Genomic DNA, 23,273 nt, shown 5'->3' on the forward strand with positions numbered 1-23,273 from the left:
GTATATATAAAGCGCATTTCCTGACCATCAGATGTCTTAAAGTGCTTATAGCCAATTAAGTACTTTTGAAGTGTAGTCATTATTGTAATGTAGAAAACTTTACACACAAGCCAATTTACACACGAAAAAACCCCCATAGATTGCAATGTGATAATAACTAAATAAGGGCTTGAATTGTTATTTTATTCATTCATGGGATGTGGGCATTGGCAGCTCAGCCAGCATTTATTGCCCATCCCTAGTTGACCTTGAGAAGACGGTGGTGATCTGCCTTCTTGAACTGCTGCAGTCCATGTGGTGTAGGTATACCCACAATGCTGTTAGGGAGGGAGTTCCAGGATTTTGACCCAGGGACAGTGAAGGAAAGGCGATATATTTCCAAGTCAGGATGGTGAGTGGCTTGGAGGAGAACCTCCAGGTGTTGGTGTTCCCATCTGTCTGCTGCCCATGTCCTTCAAGATGATAGTGGCAAGGTACTATGTAAGCAGCCATGATGAATTTCTGCAGTGCATCTTGTAGATTATACACACTGCTGCTACTGTACGTCGGCAGTGGAGGGAATGAATGTTTGTGGATGGAGTGCCAATCAAGCAGGCTGCTTTGTCCTCAATGCTGCCCCGTTTCATGAGTGTCGTTGGGGTCGCACTCTTCCAGGCAAGCGGGGAATATTCCATCACACTCCTGACTTGTGCCTTGTAGATGATGGATGTACTTTGGGGAGTCAGGAAGTGAGTTACTCGTCACAGGATTCCTAACCTCGGAGCTGCCCTTGTAGCCACAGTATTTATATGGCTAGTCCAGTTCAGTTTCTGGTCAATGGTAACTGTTGGGATTGGGGGATTCAGTGATGATAATGCCATTGCATGTCAAGGAGCGATGGTTAATTTCTCTCTTCTTGGAGATGATCATTGCCTAAATGTTACTTGCACTTGTCAGCCCAAGACTGGATATTGTCCAAGTCTTGCTGCATTTGGATATGGACTGCTTCAGTATCTGAGGAGTCACGGAACATTGTGCAATCATCAGTGAACATCCTTACTTCTGACCTTATGATGGAAGGAAGGTTGTTGATGAAGCAGCTGAAGATGTTTGAGCCTAGGACACTACCCTGAGGAACTCCTGCAGTGATGTCCTGGAACTAAGATGATTGACCTCCATCGGCCACAACCATCTTCCTTTGTGCTAGGTATGACTCCAACCAGAGTAGAGTTTCCCCCCTGATTTCCCCCATTGACTCCAGTTTTGCTAGAGTTCCTTGATGCCACACTTGATCAAATATGGCCTTGATGTCATGGGCAGTCACTCTCACCTCATCTCTGGAGTTCAGTTCTTTTGTCCATGTTTGAACCAAGGCTGTAATGAAGTCAGGGGCTGAGTGGCCCTGATGGAATCCAAACTGGCCGTCAGTGAGCGGTTATTGCTAAGCAGTTCCGCTTGATAGCACCTTTGGGAACCCCTTCCATTACTTTACTGATGTTGGTGTTCCCCAGAAATCAGTATTAGGACCACTTATTTTCTTGTGGAAAATAAAAGCTCATGGTATAGGGGGTAACATATTGGCATGGATAGAGGATTGGCTGGCTAACCAGAAGTAGAGAGTATGCTAAAATGAGTCTATTTTAGGTTGGCAAGATGTAAAGAGTGGTGTGCCACAGGGATCAGTGCGGGGGCCTCAACTGTTTACAATTTACATAAATGACTTAGATGAAGGGATATATGGGATGGTTGCCAAATTTGTTGATGACACAAAGACAGGCAGGAAAATAAGTTGTGAAGAGGACATAAGTTGCGTACAAAACGATATAAATAGGTTAAGTGAGTGAGCAAAGATCTGGGAAGTGAATTTTAATGTGGGGAAATGTGAAATTGCCCATTTTGACAGGAAGAATAAAAGAGAAGTATATTATCTAAATGGTGAGAGATTGCAGAGCTCTGAGGGACGGGGGATCTGGGTGTCCTCGTGCATGAATCACAAAAGGCTAATATGTAGGTACAGGAAGTAAATAGGAAAGCTAATAGAATATTATCATTTATTGTGAAGGGAATTGAATACAAAAATAGGGTGGTTATGCTTCAGTTATACAGAGCACTAGTGAGACTACATCTGGAGTACTGTATACAGTATTGGCCACCTTATTTAAGGAAGGATGTAAATGTTTTGGAAGCAGTTCAGAGAAGGTTTACCAGAATAATACCTGGAATGGGCGGGTTGTCTTATGGGGAAAGGTTGGACAGACGAGGCTTGTATCCGTTGGAGTTTAGAAGAGTAAGAGGTGATTTAATTGAAACATATAAGACCTTGAGGGATCTTGACAGGGTGGCTGTGGAGATGATGTTTCCCCTTGTGGGAGAATCTAAAACTAGGGGTCACTGTTTAAAAATAAGGGGTCACTGTAGTAATTATGGTTTTATTTAGTGTGTAATATACCTTTAAGGATAATACTTGTTAAGGAAGATCACATGATCTTAAATACACAACAGGAGAGTAGCGCAGGCTACTTTAGTTGTCAGTAGTGTAGAGATAACGGTTGAGTTGAAAGCACACATGTAGTTGCTGCTGAGTACCTTATAAATAAACTTAAAGTTTCCACCAAGAAGTATCCATTTTGGCAGGAAGAATAAAAGAGAAGCATATTTTCTAAATGGTGAGAGATTGCAGAGTTCTGAGATGCAGGGGGATCTGGGTGTCCTAGTGCATGAATCACAATAGGCTCTAATGAACTATAGAACTCTATCTATAGGAGCAACCCGGCCACCACTAGCAATAGCCACCAATTTAAAATGGAGATGAGGTGAAATTGTTTCTCTCAGAGGGTCGTGAGTCTTTGGAACTCTCTTCCTGAAAAGGTAGTGTAAGCAGAGTCTTTGAATATTTTTATGGCACAGGTGGATAGATTCTTGTAAGCGAGAGGGTGGTAGGTTATCGGGGGTAAGTGGGATGCAGATTTGAGTTACTGTCAGATCAGCCACAAGCTTATTGAATGATGGAGCAGGCTCCGAGGGCCCGAATGGCCTACTCCTGCTCCTTATTTGTATGTTATTAAAAAAACAAAAGACTTGTATACCTAAAGTACATTTCCTGACCACCAGATATCTTAAAGTGCTTATAGCCAATGAAGTACATTTGAAGTGTATTAATTATTGTAATGTAGAAAACTTTATACACAAGCGAATTTACACACAGAAAACTCTCATAGATTGCAATGTGATGATAACTAGGTAAGGGCTTGATTTTTTTAAATTCATTCACAGGATGTGGGCATTGGTGGCTCAGCCAGCATTTATTGCCCATCCCTAGTTGACCTTGAGAAGATGGTGGTAAGCTGCATTCTTGAACCGCTGCAGTTCATGTGGTGTAGGTACACCCACAGTACTGTTAGGGAGGGAGTTTCAGGATTTTTGACCCAGCAGCAGTGAAGAAAAGGTGACATATTTCCAAGTCAGGCTGGTGAGTGACTTGGAGGAGAACCTCCAGATGGTTGTGTTCTCATCTGTCTGTAGCCCTTGTCCTTCTAGATGACGGTGTTCATGGGTTTGGAAGGTGTTGTCTAAGGAGCCTTGTTGAGTTCCTGCAGTGCATCTTGTAGGTGGTACAACTGCTGCCACTGTGCGTCGGTTGTGGAAGGGGTGAACTTTTCTGGATGGGGTGCCTGGATGGTGTCCAGCTTCTTGAGTGTTGTTGGAGCTGCACTCATCCAGGCAAGTGGAGTGTATTCCATCACACTCCTGACCTGTGTCTTGTAGATGGTGGACAGACTTTGGGGAGTCAGGAGGTAAGTTACATGCAGCAGGATTCCTAGCCTCTGACCTGCTTGTGTCGCCACGGTATTTATATGGTTAGTCCCGTTCAGTTTCTGGTCAATGGTAACCCTCAAGATTTTGATAGTACATGGTACTATCATTGTACTATGTTGTACATGGTACACACTGCTGCCACTGTGCACATGTTTTGGAGGGACTGAATGTTGAGGCAGCTGGATGGGGTGTCAATCAAGCTTTGTCTAACTTCATGAGTGTTCTTGGGGCTGTACTCATCCAGGCAACCGCAGACTATCCCATCTCACTCCTCAGTTGTGCCATGCACATGGTGGTTGGGTTTTGGAGAGTCACGAGGTCAGTTAGAAGCCACAGAATTATCCGCCTGCAACTTGCAAACAATCCATCTATATGTCTTTAGACAGGAGAATGTGGCCCAAAACAGGAGGGGGAGAGAGAAAATGGGAGCAGGAATGCCTGAGCTCAGGCCCCTCACACAATTTGAACAGCAGGCTACTGAGCTGCCAAGGGAGGACTGTGACCATGCCTGTGCCAATGGTGAGGTCAGAACCCCCCAACCATCTAATGAGGAAGCATGCATAAACCTGACAACCGCAGAAAATCAAGGTGATTGATGATTGTCAACTTTGAGCCAGCGTAGATAGTCACTCATTTTCTCCTCTCTCTGCCCTAAGTGCTAGCAGGAAGAGGGGGAGGGCCCTGCACCTGAAGTCGGCCCCAGCTCTGAGAAGACCTCAGAGGAGGATGAAGATGGCTTCTCACCCATATAGCCATCTCAGTATTCACCTACACTCTCCACCAGCCCAGAGATACACACCTTATGGCTCATATGTCTATTTTAGGCTCGGGCTCCCATCCAAGTGGTCACTGCACAGAAAAAAGTAGTGACAGCCAAGGTCTCTGGCACTCTGGGAAAGAGGCCTCTGCTAAGCCTGAGTCAGGTGATGAGCCTCTGAAAGTGGCCATGGGGAGGATGCTGGGGTATCAGCGAGACGCAATGGAACATCAGACAGACATGTCAGAGACCCTCAACAGAGTGGCACGCAGGGCAGAGGAATCTGTCCACATGTTCCCTGATGTAATGGCTGTGACATGTGAGCACATCAAGGCCTCCATGGGAAGGATGGCAGACACCATGGAGACCCTGGTCCAGCAGAACGCCAGTTTTTGCCGGAGATGCACTCAGACCTGCACTCCATCACTGTAATCATGGGTGAGCTTTTGCAATGGCTACGCAAGAAGAGGCGGGGGACTTCGACCTCCCTCCTGATACCCTTTCTGCTCAAGGAGTCGGGCGAGTGGTGCCCTCAGGCACCCAAAGGGAGGAGGAGCATCAGGCAGACACCCCAGGGGCATCCACCCAGGAATCTTCAAGGGTGCGCAGGTGTTCCCAATCCCCTACGTAACCTCATCAGCTCCAGCTGCTCAGGCTGAGGAGAGTGAACCTGCCCCAGAGCAGGAGACCCAAAGCAGACTGGGGCACACCAGGCCTCGGCACTCCAGAGGGCACCCTCCGAAATCATTACAGAAAACAGGGCATGGTAGTCAGAAGGCTGCCTCGACCTCTGCTGTGGATGTCAGGGAAGCATCTAAATGTAGCAGTAGAGTAAGGAAAATTAAAAAGTATTCAATGAGCACTGGTGGCACAGGTGTTCAGTCATTTTAATTAGTTTTTGCACTCCCATTTGTATGTTATGTTGTACTGTTTAGAAGTCTCCTGGATTCAATCTTGCTGCTAGTAGTTTTAATGGTTGCGCACACTCCACCAAGGATGGGTCTTCCTCCCCCTAACGCATGGCTGTGCATGGAGACATTGCTCTTTGACAAGGGCGATGACTGCCATGTGCAAGAGGTCTCCCGCTCACACGATTGCGTCCACTGCCCTCGAGACTCTACAGACAGACCTTGTCACAATGGAAAGACTAATCACATAAGCCCTTATCAGGCAGCTCCATTCCCCCAGCAGGATGGAGGCTTGCAGTTAAGACTTGGCTGCTATTCACCTACATGCCCCTTGTGGGCATCCTTCTCCCTCCCTCCCCCCATTTGTTCTCTCACTCTGCCTGGAGTCAATGGCCAATGGTTCAGAGTGAAAGGCAGCTCTACACCTTGCTGGGATTTTATTGTTGTGAGAACCCTCTGGGCCAGACATGCTGACATGTGGCCTTCACCAAATACTGAGAAATAACAAATGAGAAAGCTACATAAAGATACACTCTCCACATGCTTATTAGCATTTCTCTTTACTTGTCCAGTTGACTTTCAGCTCCAACCACCTGAGCAGACCCTTCTGCCACCTCGATGTTTTGCAGTTGGACATTGAGCGCATTGCCTTGGTCTGGAGCTGGCTCTGTCTCAGGATAGTGCATTTTTCATTTCAAACTATCTCTGCCACTTTTCTCACCCCCTCTGTCACCCATCAACTTCCCCCCATCACTGATAACCCCCACCACCAACCCCCGTTTGCCATCTTCACTCTTCCCTTGGTTACCCTTGAGTCTCCCACCATCACCCTGGACCCTTTCACTGTTAATTTGGACATGCCTTCCCCTCCCCGCTGAGCACACCCCAGTCAACATTCCTATGCTCATCCTGATCCTTCCCACTCCTGCAACCTGTGTCACCATCTTTGTCCCCTTCAGTAACTGCCACCCCCACCCATCCCCTGCCAGATGAGAACAATAACCACCACACCCAGACCCTGACCCTCTCACCCAACCATGTCCCACTTCCCACTCTCAAAGTCACCATCCCCTCCAATCAATCAACACCCCCAGTTCAATCCACATGATCCCATCATCAACTCGACTGACCCCTCCCTCTAAAACTCTCCGGGCCCACACCTCCAATCCCACACCACACCCCACACCCCCATCCTTCCCCTTCGTACCTTCTTTTCGCACCTCACTCCATCCACATACATTCCCTCCCCTTCTCCTCTGGAACCTCCCCCTACTCCTCTGGACAACCCCTTCTCTTCTGGACACCCCCTTCTCCTCTGGAAATCCCTCCCCTTTACTCCTCTGGAACCCCCGTTCTGCTCTCTGGATCCCCTGCCCTTTATGTCTTGCACTCAGCCGCACTCCGTGTCTTGCACCCAACCTCATCCCGAATTCATTGCATCCACCTCACCCCACCACCCCCCATGTCCTGCACCTCCCCACTTTTGTCTCCTCCAGACCTCCTCCCACTTGTGTTTTCACGTGCACCATGCCTGCAGCCAACTCTAGCGGCCAGCTTCGACTTTAAGGTAAGTGCTTTGAAATACTCCTTCATCGAATGCATACAACGAAAATGCAGTTGGGTTACAGAATGGCATGAATTGCCACTGGATGGACAGAAGATTTGACAAGGGCACACAATTCCGATCTGTTGGAGTTCTAATGAACGTGCATGAGATGGGTTCCTGCTGAGCTTCAGCAGGAGAACTGACCTAATATCAACCCACCATGAAATTCGGGAGAGGGCATTAGGAAACTGATTTTCCACTCCGTGCCATACTTATGCCGCCACCCACCAGTAATTCTGCTGATTGTGGGAAGGGGACATTCTGCCCAATGTCAATGACAATATAGATCCAGAAACTGTTTCTAGTTTCTGTTTGCCTGGTTTGTATCTTCCTGCTAATTACATCTCTCAGCAATGTGTTTATTTTACAAGAAGTAAACTTATGAAGATCTCTTTACAGATTCAAAGAGAGTCTCAGCTGCTGGCTGGAGAGCAGGCAAGGCCCCATGTCACCTGTTTCTGAGGCCTCCACATCTTGTTCCACTCAGGCACTTGACAGGCCAGTGACAGGTCTTCTGTGGAAATCAAGGACCCCAGGAGTGGAAGTCCCACCCACTGGGAACTACTGGCCAATCAGAAGTCAGCAGGTATTCTGTACTCGGCAGCATCGTGGAGGAGACAGTGACTGCTGCCGGTATTATGCCCTACCGAAGCCTTAGATCGAGTAGGGATACAGGCAGTGGGCTTAGGGGGTGGGAGTCACAGAGTAGTGGGTGAGAGTCACAGAGTAGTGGGGAGGTGTTGGCAAGAGCAGGGGGCTAGTTTTCAGTGGGCCTCTCCCTCCTTCCCGATGCCAAATCCCTGGATCAGGCACTGAGTGCCTTGGACCACAGTAGCACACAAGCAAACACACCAGAGTTTGTTGTCATGTTCCCCACATGGTGAGCCCCCCCCCGCCCCCCTCCACTGGGTTAATACCAGCAGTGAAGTGCTTAGGTGGGTCTTGAAGGCCTTCCCACCTTGGATTACTCAGGGTGGAGGTGGGAGGGTGGCCACCTCCACCACCCACCCACCTGACGCACCCCTGCCACTTGCTATGGGAGAAGGACAGAAGATTGACTCAGCTCTTATGTGACACAAGATTTAGCTCTGATGAAGAGTTATACAGATTTGAAACATTAACTCTGTTTTTCTCTCCACAGATGCTGTCAGACCTGCTGAGTTTTTCCAGCATTTTCTTGTTTTTGTTTCAAATTTCCAGCATCCGCAGTATTTAGCCTTTATCTTAGATTCCATCCACTCTGTTAGAAGCACAAAATATTTAAAATAAGTCAGAATCTGCTGGAAATACACAGATCAATCAGCAGTTGAAAAGCAATGTTGTTTTTTTACCTGAAATAAGCTGTCTTCCTTGAGTCTGTGCTGATGGATCTGCCCAACTTTTTTTTTGTTTCGGTTTTCCAGTACTTGCGTTTCTGTTTCATTTTGTGTTTATAAAAGAAATATGTATATTGATATGAAGATGTGTTATATGGAATATTAATATATAATGTCATTTGCTGTCATATTATTTTATAATGTCATCAGCTGGATTTTATATATATATGCATACACACAGACATACACACAAATATACACATATATATAATATTGAATTTTTTGAAAAGAACGCTTTTGCTAATCAAAGGACACTAGCCTACAGCAACTACTCTTTGCAATTGTGAAGGACACAAGCTGCTTGCAAAGGACACAGAGTCTACAGAGCCCTCAGAGACAATGACTAAGATAAGCACAGACTGAAATCAGAGAGAGGTCATTTGACTCAGCTCTTATGTGTAAAATATACTGGATTTGAACTAACAGGGAGACTGCCACTGGGGTAGAAGGGGCCACAGCCTTACCCCCTCTCTCTTTCTTCTGAAACCTTTCTCATCAAAGCTGAGCTGTTTGTGGTTTGCAAGCCCACCAGAAGATTTCATTGCTGCAAACCAAGGTGGGGGGGGGGGGGGGGGGGGGGGTGGTGGTTTGTGTGTGTATCCGTGTATATATTTTGCATTAGTTGGAAGTCAGATATATTTGTTAATAATTTCTGCATCTTTACCTGAGTGAGTTTTAGCAAAAAAATTAACTCTTTACTTAAGGAACCTGGCTAGCTTATTTCTTGCACCGAACAATATGCAGTTAAGTATGTATATCGAGTCGGCAATATCACTTCCCTTTCAAATTCAAACTCTGTTATAACCAATGTTAATGTTTCAAGTTCGTATGACCCTTCTTCAGAGAAGGGTCATACAGACTTGAAATGTTAACTCCGTTTCTCTCTCCACAGATGCTGTCAGTCCTGCTGAGTTTTTCCAGCATTTTCTGTTTTTATTTCAGATTTCCAGCATCTGCAGCATTTTGAAGTGATCTGTTGTAACCAAATCAGGAGTGAGACAAAGACTGGAATCAGTTCAACCCTTCTAACCTGGTCACAACAATATATTGCCTGTTATATTATTTCAGATCATTTGCCTGTGCTTGGCTGAGTCCAGGATTCTTTCTGAAGTGTAATGCTCACTCTCTTTTCCATTACAGAATTTAACAGATGCCTTGGATAACATGTACAATGCTCGTGTCCCTGTGATGTGGAAGAGGATTTCCTGGGATTCTTCTACATTGGGATTTTGGTTCACAGAGTTTCTAGAGAGAAATGCGCAATTTTCTTCTTGGATATTTGAGGGCAGGCCCAATGTATTTTGGATGACAGGGTTCTTTAATCCCCAGGGTAGGTAATGTAATCTAAAGAGTAGTACGTGATGGTATTGGACATGAAACATTATTTTGTGATACTTTGCATCATTTACTGATTGCCAATTACAATCACAGATTAATTCAGTTTGCCACCATCTTTGGAAATTTAACTTCCATTTAATAACAGAATCTCACCATCAGGATCTACTCTTAAAAGTGCATTTATACAAATTATAATTAACAAAATTATTCCTTTCTTTAAAATAATTCTTAACAGCTGTGAATATTAGCATGAATATGAGTTTGTATGTGTAAAATTCTGTTCTTCAAAAGAACAGAAAAAAATTCCTAACTTTATCTGCAGCACTGTGCTCACCTTGGACACCTCACCTTGGGAAGGATATACTAGTCTTGCAGGAGATACAGTTCAGATTCACCAGGGATACTGGGACTGGAGCGTTAAATTATGAGGACAGGTTGCTTAGAATTGGCTTAAGTATAGGAGATTAAGGATCAACAGATTGAGGTATATGACATGTTAAAAGCATTTGCTGTGGTAAATATAGAGAATTTTTTATCAGGAATTAAAAACAAGGGGAAACAATCTTAAAGTGAATGTTAGATCATTACGGGGGAAATCAGGAAGAACTTTTAAACACAAAGGAGAATAGAAACCTGAAATTCTCTGCCCCAAAAGGAGACCACTTGGATAATTTGAGCTTTCAAGATTGACATCAATAATACGCAAGAAAAGAGACAAGCTGTCAAGTGTTCAGTGGAGGACAGGAGATAGTTAACTGATTAGCATGAGAGTGACAAATAATGCATGATGAGGGAAATAAGGAAAATAAAACACATTTGTGAGATCAGAGACTGTGTGAATAGTTAAGGCAGTTTAGTTAAGTTGGAAAGGAGAAAGTATGAAATCCTGATAAAACAGAGCAGACTCCTGTGGCCTAGGACTCTGGTGGAAGAAAAAAGCACGGCAACATGAGAAATACATATCATATATGCTAACAGTGTACCAATGGGGGTATTCACATCCACTCATTCCCTTCCTGAAGTTGTCAAAATCATTGTTAAGACTAGACTGCTGGAATATGCTGAGTAGAAAGTTGATGTGTTCCATGAACTTGCAGTGAGTTACAAGGGAATAGTGTAGGTGGGCAAGGACAGAGACAGATCATTGCCTCTGCCTGTAAATCCAGTGTAATGTGAAGACATTGAAATCTAACCCAACTGCTTGCAACTGAGCTGAACTAATTTGTGACTAAGTTGCCTGTACAGCAATATATATAAAACATTCAAAATAAAGTGGGAGAACCATGGGCAATAATCTATGGAATGCATGTCGGAGGAATATGCATAAAGAACAGGACTGCTAACTAAACAATAAGAAACCTCATTGCATAATCAGAAAGGATAGGGAACAAACAAGTGGGGGTGGGGTAGCTGGACCAATTAGAGATGGCAAAATGGCACCAGAAAAAAGGAACATAATGAATGATAGGTGAGCAACAGAATTTTTGGATTGAAATAAAACGTAAGAAAGAAACATACAAAATTCTTACAGGATGAATGTACTGGTGAGTCAAGAACCAGGGAACATAATCTTAGAATAAAGGCCATTTAAGATTGAGGTAAAGAGGAATTTCTTCACTCAAAGGGTGGTGAATCTTCGGAATCCTCCACCTCAGAAGACTGTGGAAGCTCAGTCATTGAGCATGTTCATGACAGAAATCGATAGGTTTCTGGAGACTGACATCAAGGGACATAGAGATAATGTAGGAAAGTGCTTTGAGGTAGATGATCAGCCATGATCTAATTGAATGGTGGAGTAGGCTCGATGGTCTGAATGGCCTATTCCTTTTCCTGAGTTCCTATGTTCACTTCTTCCTTCTGTAGTACCTGGGATGAGTGTCACTGTAGCTGCTTTCCTGTGCTTTTCTGAAGCTCCGCCCTCAAAGACGAGTTGTTGCGGGAGTGCACCACAAAGTAATAGCATCTTTCATTCTTAATAGATTTATTGTTAAGAATATAGGAACAGGAGTAGGCCATTCAGCCTATCGAGCCTGCTCCTCCATTCAATATGATCATGCCTGATCAACCATTTCAATGCCTTTTCCCCTACACTATCCCCATATACCTTTATGTCACTGGTATTTAGAAATCTGTCAATCTCTGCTTTAAACATACTCAATGACTGAGCTTCCACAGTCCTCTGGGGTAGAGAATTTCAAAGATTCACTGATCCTCTGAGTAAAAATATTTCTTCTAATTTCAGTCCTAAGTGGCTTCCCTCTTATTTTGAAATTGTGTCCCTTGGTTCTAGACTTCCCAACAGGGGAAACATCTTACCTGCATCTACCCTGTCTATTCCCTTAAGTATTTTGTAGGTTTCAATGAGATCACCTCTCATTCTTCGAAACTCTAGAGAATACAGCCCCAGTTTCTCCAATCTCTCTTCGTAGGACAGTCCCACCATCCCAGGAACAAGTCTGGTGAACCTTCATTGCACTCCCTCAATGGCAGTAATATCCTTGTAATATCTGAGGTAAGGGGACCAAAACTGCACACAGTTCTTCAGGTGCGGTCTAACCAAGGTTCTATGCAATTGAAGCAAGACTTCACTACTCCTGTACTTAAACCCTCTTACAATAAAGGCTAACATACCATTACCCTTCCTAATTGCTTGCTGCATCTGCATGTTAGTTTTCATTCGCTTATTGATGAGGACATCCAGACTCCTTTGAGCATCTATACTTTCATATCCCTTACCATTTAAGAAATACTCTGCGCATCTGTTCTTCCTGCCAAAGTGGATAAGCACACATTTTTCCATGTTATGTTCCATCTGCCATGTTCTTGCCCACTCACTAGGTCTATCCAAATCCCCTTGAAGCCAGTTTGCATCTTCTTCACAACACATATTCCCACCTAGCTTTGTGTTAACTGCCAACTTGAAAATATTACATTTAATCCCCAAATCCAAATCATTGATATATATTGTGAAGAGCTGGGGCCCAAGCACTGACGCTTGTGGTACCCTACTAGTCACAGCCTGCCAACGCGAGATGACCCGTTTATTCCTACCCTCTGTTTTCTGCCTGTTAACCAATCCTTAATCCATACCAGTATATTACGTCCTATTCCATGTGCTTTAACTTTGCTAACTAAACTCCATTGAGGGTTCAGCAACTCCTGGAGCCGCCCATTATAGTTACAACCTTTTCTGGCCTGATTTTTATTACTTTTCTTTTGTTTGACTATCCCTTGCTTACTATCAATCCAGTCCACACCCTGGTCACTTGCCTTTCCCTGTGTTGGTCTTCTGCACACGATGTCCCACTCGCGAACAGGTGATGCACTGCAACCTCATCACAAGGGATCTGTCATGCTTACCAGCTCTTTACTTGAGCACTTGCTCAGTGCTGTGTCTCCAAAGCTTTTCTGCGCAGTCAGCATGCTGTGTTCTCAACACTCTGACACCTCAGCTTTGTTGCGGCCTGACCGAAACGTCAAGGATTGATTGTAGCACCACTGAAGGCTGTTCACCATATCATACCTGTACTTAATCTTGCTTCCACCTTTCTTATCACCACTGATTACCATGCCGTGTTATTATAATGATATAATACTGTGGGTTTGTTTACTGTACAAGACGTCAGGCACCAATCACTCATAAGGAATTAGATAATCACATTGTGGATTAATGTATTAAGACTCAGCACATGAGAAGTTATACCTAAGTATAAAGCTTGAAGACGTTAGAGCTGTGTGTGTGCTTTGCTCAAAGGAAAAGTGAAACTAAGACTGGATCACATGACATACTTCCCTTCTATTGATGTAATGCTGATTTCCCTTAAAGGCTTATTAGAACACAGATAGCTGTTGTTCATCCACCAACATGAATTTTGCTTAACTCTCCCTGTTCACCATGGATGGATGAGAAACTAGCAGAGACACCAGGTGCATTATCTGTCTCTTACATTGGCAATGCCCAGCTGAGGCCACTGCCAATGTGGGCTTGCAGGTCTGAATTCAACTGCAGAAGCCCTTGATTGAGCTTCTTGAGCTGGGTCTCCATGAGAATTACCAATCTCTTGAGGAAGATGCTGTGGAAAGGCTGATCCAGCACTCATGCTCCACATGGACTTTTCGATTGCATGACCAGGGCACACATAGTCTCTGGAAGCTCCACCAGACCCCTACATACCTCTCGCTGGACATCCAGCATTTACCCCCTAATGGATGACTCCAAAGGCTTGTCATCTGTCCAGTGTTCAGCATCTTTTTGGTCTCCATTGCCCCTCCAGCTATCAGTGGCCTGGAAACTCTCAGTTTCTGACAACTGCTCAGGTGAATGTGAAATGGTTCCTCTAGTCTGTGCTCCTGTATCTATGGATGTGCTCAACCCCACCAAGGTGCCAGTGCCTGAGATGTGTGAAGTGCGGTGCGAGGGTGTTATTCTGCAGAATCTGAGATGTGATTGACCCTCTAGATCTTCAGTTGGTCTGGACGATGATCCATCTGATGGATGAGAAACAGCAGTGAGTATACATGAACATTAAAGAAGCAGAGTGAGTAGCTGTTGCAGCATTCTACACATGGGCACGGCACAATTCACAAATATAATGATGCAGGATCCTAGAGGAACAGTCAACATCACTTTGCATTCCTTTCCCCTGAGCCCTTCATATCTGATGCCTAGTCAAGGTGATCAAAGGAACACCACCACCTGGAAGTCCAAGCCACTCACCATCCTGACTTGGAAATATGTCACTGTTCCTTCACTGTCACTGGGTTAAAGTCCAGGAACTCCTTTCCTATAAGTACTGTGGGTACAAAGCTTGGGAGTGTTGTGAACTGCAAGGAGGACAGTGTGGAACTTCAAAAGGACATAGACAAGTTGGTGGAGTGGGCAGATAGGTGGCAGATGAAGTTCAATGCGGAGAAGTGTGAAGTGATGCATTTTGGTAGGAAGAACATGGACAGACAATATAAAATAAGGGGTAAAATTTTGAAGGGGATGCAGGAGCAGAAAGATCTGGTTATATATGTGCATAAATCATTGAAGGTGGCAGGACAGGTAGAGAGAGCAGTTAATAAAGCAAATAGTATCATGGGCTTTATTAATAGGGGCATAGAGTACAAGTGCAATGAGATTATGCTGAATTTATATAAGATGCTCAGCTAGAATATTATGTACAGTTCTGGGCACCAGATTATAGGAAAGATGTGAACACATTGGAGAGAGTGCAGAAGAGGTTTACAAGAATGGTTCCAGGGATGAAAAACTTCAGTGACAAAGATAGATTGGAGAGGTCGGGACTGTTCTCCTTGGAGAGTAGAAGGCTAAGAGGTGATTTGATAGAGTTGTTCAAACTCATGAGGGGCTGGACAGAGAAGATAGGGAGAAGCTGTTCCCACTCGTAAAAGGATCAAGAATGAGAGGGCACAGATTTAAAGCGATTTGCAAAAGAAGTTAATGTGATGTGAGAAAAAACTCCTTCACACAGCGAGTGGTACTGGGGCATAATGCTCATTTGGAAAGCTGGTGCAGGCACAATAGGCTGTATGGCCTCCTTCTGTGCCGTTAAAATTCTGTGATTCAATTGGTGTTCAACAAGGAGCTGATTCTTCAGCTGAGTATGGGGGGTGGGGGGGGGGGGGGGGTGGGGGGCTGGGGGGGTGGGGGGGGGCAACACGTGATAATCAGCAGGTTTCCTTGCACATCTTTGATCTGATGCCCTGAGATTTCATGGTATCGAGATTCAATTTTGAAGAATCCTGGGGCAACTCCCTCCCAACTGTATACAAGAGTGCCGCTACCTCTGGTGGGTCTGTCCTGTCAATAAGGCAGACATATCAGAGATGGTGATGGAGGTGTCTGGCACATTATCTGTAAGGCATATAAGAACACAAGAAATAGGAACAAGAGTAGACCATATGGCCTGTCAATCCCGCTCAACCATTCAGAACAATCAAGGTTGATCTTGGGCTTCAAACCCACATTCCCAGATGCTCCTCAAGTCCTTTGATTCCCTGAGAGACCAAAAGTTTCTCTGTCCCAGCCTTAAAATGTAGACAATGATGGTGCATTCACAGCCCACTGGGTTACAGAATTTCAAAGATTCACAACCCTTCGAATGAAGTAACTTCTCCTCGTCTCAGCCCTAAATGATCACCCCCTTATCCTGAAAATGTGCCCCTGTGTTTTTGATTCCCAAACCAGTGGAAACAATCTCTCAGAATCTATTCTATCAAGCCCTTTCAGGGTTTTGTATGTTTCAATGAGATCACCACTATTTCTTTGAAACTCCAGAGAATATAAACTCGATTTACTCATCCTTTCATCATAGGACAACCCCTTCATCTCAGGAACCAATTTACTGAACCTTCACCGGACAGCCTCCAATGCAAGTGTATCCTTCCTTAAATATGGAGACCAAAATTATGCACAGTATTCGAGATATGGCCTCACCAACACCCTCTACAATTGTAGCAAAACTTAATTATTGCTGTATTGCAATCTTCTTGCAATAAAAGCCAATATCCATTTGCCTTCCTAATTTCTTGCTGTACCTGCATGCTATTATCTTTTTGTGATTGGGACATTCGATCCTTTTGTACCTCAGCATTTGGCAGTCTCATGCAACTTAAATAAATTTATTTTCTATTCTTCCTGCTAAAGTGGACAACTTCCCGTTTTCCCAAATTATACTCTACCTGTTACATTTTCCCCATTCATTTAACCTTATGTACATCCTTTTCAGATTCTTCATGTCCTCCTCACAACTTGTTCTCCTCCCTATCTTTGTATTGTTGTGATATCTTTGACAAACCAACCACACGAGGCTCAGGTACAGGTCATGATTGTTTATTTGAGCAATTGCAAGATGAGAACCACCTCAAAGCAGCTTGAGGTAGCACTTTACCAAATTACAAGTATACAGCTTATTTATACATCACTGATCACATGCAGAACCTTGTTCAGATTCCAATCTTGTCAGCATATAGGTTAACATTCTAGGTACATACACCCTCCTTCACCCAGGCAGAGCCTTCTCCCCCTATCTAAGCTGTGACCATCTGTCCTTTCCTTATCTGTTGATGAGCACACTTAATCTATCTTGTTTTTTTCTCTGTCTCCAGTCTGGCTCCCAGGGCCTTTCTGGTGATTGCAGGCCCTAAGGGTGTGCAATGTTCATCTGGTAACCTTTAACTGTTAATGTACTTGATGGCACTGACTGGCTAGGTTTTTAAATAATTCCCTTTCAATAAATTCTTACTTATTCCCCCGAACAGTCCCCCCTTTTGGCCCTTGGCCTAGCCCAAGGCAGCCAACTACAGTGATACTGTCCATCCCTTTAAGTACCGCCACCCATTGATACTGGCCAGGTATCCAGCTTTGGATTGTAAAGGTACTAGGTCAGACCATCTGTATCACTTGGCCCTTCAATTCAGACCTCTGACTTGCTAAACCTCTTCTCCACCTGTTAAAATTCCCCCAGCACCACTTCTTTTTGACCTTCGGGTACGATGAATCAAGTATGTTAAATATATAACGAATATCAGCTGAATCACAACCAGGGCATGGGAGATAATCCGAATCCGTGGGTGTATTTGTAAATTTGAGCCCCAATTCCACAGATCCTCCCACCATGTGGAGGAATCTATTTGCTCGATGTCCTCTTTTAAGGTTCTAACCTGTTGCTGCAATGTATAGTAAATTCTATATATCTGCTGAGCCTGTCCCCAAATCACAGGTGCTCTGGTAATAAGGGAATTTCATAGAAGAACTGGTTCAAATATTGTGTCAGGTTTACTGTGTAAGGCTTTCCATGACCTGAATAGTAGCCGCTCCTCTCTTGTGTATTTTGACCAGTTCCACCTTACCCACCCTTGCTGGCACTTGCAGGTGTAGGCACATTGAATGATTGTGGATGGGACATATCCAGTTGCTCTGGTACTGGATCTTTTGCTGCCATGTGGTAATATAATATCTCCCATTTCCCATATGTGCAACATAGGTCGGCTCTTTTGTAGCTCATATAGTTTCCATTGTACAATTTGTTGCTGCTTTAACTCCGCACCTTGCTCCTTCCTTCACATATATTGGATGTGCGCATACTACTGTGGTGGTCTCAATACTACACCCTTCTAATGTGGTGCTAACTATGTTCCCTTCTATATCTACTGCATATGGCTAAATGTCATATGTAATATAGTAAACCCCCCGTATCACCCCAATATTTCTACTCCATATAATGTTCTGCCAGGTGTTGACATAGGTATAACAGGTATCACTAAGGCAATGCCTATTGGCATATTATAATTCACTATACATTCAACATCCATTCTATATACATGTTAAATCTCTGAGCTGACAACCAGTCAAGTCATGATCCTTATGTCATGAAGATTAAATGAATGTTCATTAGTTACCCGTAAAGGAACCACCCATTCATTAATTTGTCTTAAATTATCTCGGGTTTGTTCCAGTGCCCAGGATCCATAGGTGTTGCAAACATCATTCCTGCTTGCTTCATCTGAAATATTTTTCCCTATCCCGATCAGTTTACTGATAGCCCTCACATGACTTTCGAGCATGGTAGCCAGGTTTTGAATTAACCATGTCATGCTCAGGTCTGTACTTAATAGGGTGTTGTAAATTCCCTGTTCCCGTTCTAAAATTTCCCTAAGCTTGGAGCTCAAGGTCTGGACCTTCTGGTCAACAGTTGCCAGGTCAATAGAATTAACCATTGATGTCCCTGTATGTGTCATATCCCTGACACTTCCACGCCCGATCTGAAGCAAACCCTTGCTACAATTCAAAATCACTTGTTCTTCTACTGTTACATTTAGTATTCCCCATTGTGTGTTGCATTCAGTACTGACTGTGCTGTACCAAAGTCCCTCCTGCGGCGCGAAACGAGATGTGATGGTACGCGGCCTTGGTGCCAGTATCGCCGTGCCCATGAACCTTGACATTGCAGTTAACATACTGTGAACTTACGCAGGTAACAGTCCCAGTCATCAGCGGTCAATTGTTGAGATCAGTTCTGTGAATAGAATCAGTTAAGAAATGCTTCAGTTTTGACCAAAACTTCCAGCGCCCCTTTCCCCTAATGTCCACGTGCACGCATGTATCACTGGTCATGATTACCTCATATGGTCTCATCCACTTGGGTGCAAACCCAGGTTTTTTGGGAGCAACTTTACCATTACCTTCTCCCCTATGCAAGGCACTTCGGCTTGCTCTGAACTAACTTCCACTTCCAAGTCCTGTATGATCTGCTGATCCCTAGCCTCCTGTCTTAGCCCATGAAGCTGCCTGCACAGCTCCCGGACAAATTGCTTCACTCTCTCTCTCTCTCTCTCTCTCTCTCTGTTTCTTGCTCTGTCTGTCTGTCTCTCTCTCTCTCTCTCTGTCTCACTTCTTCATACCATTTTACACATGCAATAGCTACCATCTTGTTCAGGTTGTCTGGAGAGACTTACAGTCCAATAAAGTATTCTCATAACAGTTTTAAAACAGAAATCAGGCACTGACATGTTTTGTTTCCTTATCTTCTCAAACAACATTTTATTGTCTCAAAAGTAACCCACTAAATTATGTCTGACTCTTTTTTTTAGAATTATCCCAGATTCATTAACTTGGCCAAAAATTGGATTTCTGCCAAACTTTGTCAAGGTCTTGAGCTTAACTTTATATCTTGGGAACAGACTGGCAATTACAAAATGCTTGCTGTATTTGAAATAGAGTCAATTGTCGTCAAACCTTTTTAAAATAAAAATTCCCTTTTGAGAACTTTATCGGGAAACAAACTGCCATTTTTTAAACTTTGTGAGAAATGTAATTTACACTATCAAAATTAAACTACCTCTTTCTCATTTGTATTGATTTGTATCTAGATTAAAGGTCCCATATGTTTATCGACACATTCTTTATCTTGGGTAGCATCCTAGTTATTCAAAAGTAACCTTCTAAATTACACTGCACTTTAGATCTCAAGGTTGTCCCAAATTCAAATAACAGTATTGTTGGGATGCAGATTCCCTTTCGTATTTAACTCATTTCTTCAAAAGAATCCCCTTTTTATTCATTGGAATGACCTAGACTATGTGTTTACATCTTTTGGTTTTCCTAGAACTGTTCTGAATTTCAGGTAATTTTTTTTCCTCAGAATTTTAGAACACCAACTCATATGAGCTAATGTAATTCGTATATATCAATCTCAATCAGCTTGGAAGCTGGTGATACTAGTTGCAAGGGGGTGGTACAATGGTTGGTTCATCTCAAACAAAGGTAAACACTGTTTTATCTTTACAATACCTTCAATTTGCAATTTTGCCAGAAATCTCAACTCAAACCTTATACTCAAAACTTTGGAATGTTTGAGTATATTTTTCCTTTAACCTAATATGGGGCTTTCGACTTTAAACTGCTGAACTACACACACAAATTACAATTTAGGGAAGAAAACACATTACAGCTCACATACAAATACTTCCTTGTACACAAACAAACACATATATAAAGTTAGGTATTTATACTCCTATAACATTGAACTTAACGACTTTAAACTCTCATACTCTAAACAAAACTTCAAGTAGCGGGGGAATAAAGGGATCTTGTAGGCTCCACCTATAGGGACAATCAAACTGACTGAAGCTCACATTTCCTCTGCTCCTGCCTGTCACTGCTCATTAACCCCCCCTATGGGGACTCCCTTTCTCTCTCTCTCTCTTCAGCACAAGCAGCTCTTGTAACTGAGATCAATTCATTTTTTTTTTAAGGTACAAAAATTCAGTAGGGGACCTTTCGGGTCCCAATCATCTTTCCACATATTCCCATTCTCTGTTGTTCTGCTATGAACCTTGTGATGGAGTCCGCGGCTGCCCAGTCAGGTTCCATCGCACTTTTCTGTTTTCCTGATGGCATTCTATTCTGTCTGTCTCTGCACAGTTAATTTGCATGGCTCTGACAACTTAGTTACTTGCAGTCTATTTGTTTCCCCAAGGTTCTGGCCTCTCTGCACAGCTTCGGCTATGGTTTTATTTCAAACCGTAGCCCGCCAGCACAGCTTCGCCTCCTGTTTCTCTAAACGGGTCTGGCCTCCCTGCATGGCTTCGACTATGGTTTTATTTCAAACCGTAGTCCACCAGCATGGCACCACTTTCAGTTTCTCTAACCAGGAGTCTGGCCTCCCTGCGCAGCTTCAGCTATGGTTTTATTTCAAACCGTTAGCCCACCAGCATGGCTCCGCCTCCTATCCCGGTGCCTCCTGTCCTGAGTCCTCCTCCCAATTCTTTTGATACTTGACCAAGCTTACTGCACTAACTACGGGTGGTAAATAAAGTATACTCACCCACTTTGCAGAGCCATCCCAGGGCTCTGATCCAAGTATCCTGCCAACCATGCCAATTGTTGTGGTATCTTTGACCAAACGAACCACAGGAGGTTCAGGTACAGGTCACGATTGTTTATTCGAGCAATCGCAAGGAGAGAACCACCTCAAAGCAGTCTGACGTAGCACTCTACCAAATTACCAGTATACAGCTTATTTATACATCACTGATCAGGTACAAGAACATTTTTCAGATTCCAATCTTGTCAGCATACAGGTTTACATGCTAGGTACATACACCCCCCTTCACCCAGGCAGAGCCTTCACCCCCTATCTATCCTTTCCTTATCCATTGAAGAGCTCACTTAATCTATCTTGTTTTTTCCTCTGTCTCCAGTCTGGCTCCCAGGGCCTTTCTGGTGATCATGTGCCCTAAGGGTGTGCAAAGTTCATCTGGCAACCTTTAACTGTTAATGTACTTGATGGCACTGACTGGCTAGGTTTTTAAGTAATTCTCTGTCAATAAATTCTTACTGTACTCCCCCCAACAGTATCACCAGCAAATCTGGCTACAATGCAGTCAGTCCCCTCATCCAAGTCAATAACGTAGATCTTTAACTGTTGAGGCCCCAGCACTGTTCCATGAGGCACCCACCCAGTTACAGTTTGCCAACCTGAAACTGACCCATTTATCCTGATTTTCTGTTTCCTGTTAGTCAATTATCTGTCCATGGTAATATATCACCCCCAACACCATGAGCATAAAACCCTGGAACTCCCTCCCTAACAGCACTGTGGGTATACCTACACCATATGGACTGCAGCTGTTCAAGAAGGCAGCTCACCACATCCTTCTCAAAGGCAATTAGGGGTGGGCAATAAATGCTGGCCCTGCCAGCGAAGCCCACATCCCATGAATGAATAACAAAATAAAAACCTTTCATGTGGTACCTTATTGAATGCTTTTTGGGAATCCAACTACTCTACTTGATACATTCTGAAACAACTCTAACAAATTTGCCGAACACAAATTCCCTTTTACAAAAGCATGTTGACTTTGCCTGATTATATAATGATTTTTCTCAATGTCCTGATTATACCTCCTTAATAATGGATTTGAGCATTTTCCAAATAACAGATATTGAACTAACTGAGCTATAGGGTAGAATTTTCAGATCACCAGGCAGCTGCAATCAGCAAGCCTGGAAGCGGTTGGGAAATGGGCCATCGACAATAGTCGGCCCCCAACTGCGATTTCACCCCCACTGGCCAATTAACGGCCAGCCAGCGTGAAACGCGTGCTGAAAGGCTGAGCGCTACCAGGGTTGGGGCAGGGTGAGGGCGATGCTGAAGCCAGCACAGGCACTGGGGAGAGCGGAATGAAAGCTCCCAGAAGGCAGAGAGCTACCTCAGGGTGCTGAAGAATTTAAAATCAACCAATAAAGATTTGAAACTACAGAAAAAAATGTCCACACATCAGATTCATTCACTTGAAACTATACATGATGAAAATTCTGTCCAAACATTTTTTTAATTAATAGCAGAAACCTCATCCCGCCCTTGGGGGAGGTTTCATCAAAAAGGCAAAGTCCACCTGGCAGATTCGTCCACCCACCAACCTTAACAGTGGATGGGCAATGAAAAATCGCCGTTAGTTGCTACTTAATGGCCTTAATAGGCCTCCCAATTGTCGGTGGGAGTGCAGCCAACTCACGTGCGCCCACCAACCGAAATATAGGCCAGAATTTTCCGGCTGACGTATGGATGGCGTAGCCCACACATCAGCCCGTAAAATGACACGCGCTGACGTCGCATGAGTGTGCCGACATCAACGTGCGCCATTGCGATATTTCGGTGGGCGGGTGCGCTCAGTTCACCTGCCATTAATTCAAGGGCTCGTTAAACCCCTTAACTTGCCAATTGTGTACGATTTTGAAGGGTCCGTGCGAACTTCAGGTCGGGGCATGGACCCAACAGGAAGGCGGGTAGGAGATTATTTCAGAAAACTTTTGCAATGTCAGGATATGAGGACTCAGAGGAGTTGTTCATGTTTTTAATGAAGTTATAATTGATGAAAATGTTTAAAAGTTGCCTGTGTGATTGTTAGCAGTTCTCATCGATTTCCAAGAGCTTCTTGTGTACTTTGAAACCAGTCTGCAGACAGTAATCTTTCTCGTGCCT

General features: G+C 44.0%; 1 protein-coding gene across 1 annotated transcript in view; it reads left to right on the forward strand.

The window, feature by feature from the left end:
* The window catches only part of LOC121278115 (dynein heavy chain 8, axonemal-like), a 1,831,678-nt gene that overhangs the window by 1,786,796 nt on the left and 21,609 nt on the right, over window positions 1-23,273 (forward strand). The window contains exon 92 of the mRNA XM_041188200.1: window positions 9,583-9,772. Coding sequence (XP_041044134.1) covers window positions 9,583-9,772 — 190 coding nt within the window. The remainder of the gene's footprint in view (window positions 1-9,582; window positions 9,773-23,273) is intronic.

This window comes from Carcharodon carcharias, chromosome 5 (genome assembly GCF_017639515.1).
Source record: "Carcharodon carcharias isolate sCarCar2 chromosome 5, sCarCar2.pri, whole genome shotgun sequence".
NCBI lineage: Eukaryota > Metazoa > Chordata > Chondrichthyes > Lamniformes > Lamnidae > Carcharodon > Carcharodon carcharias.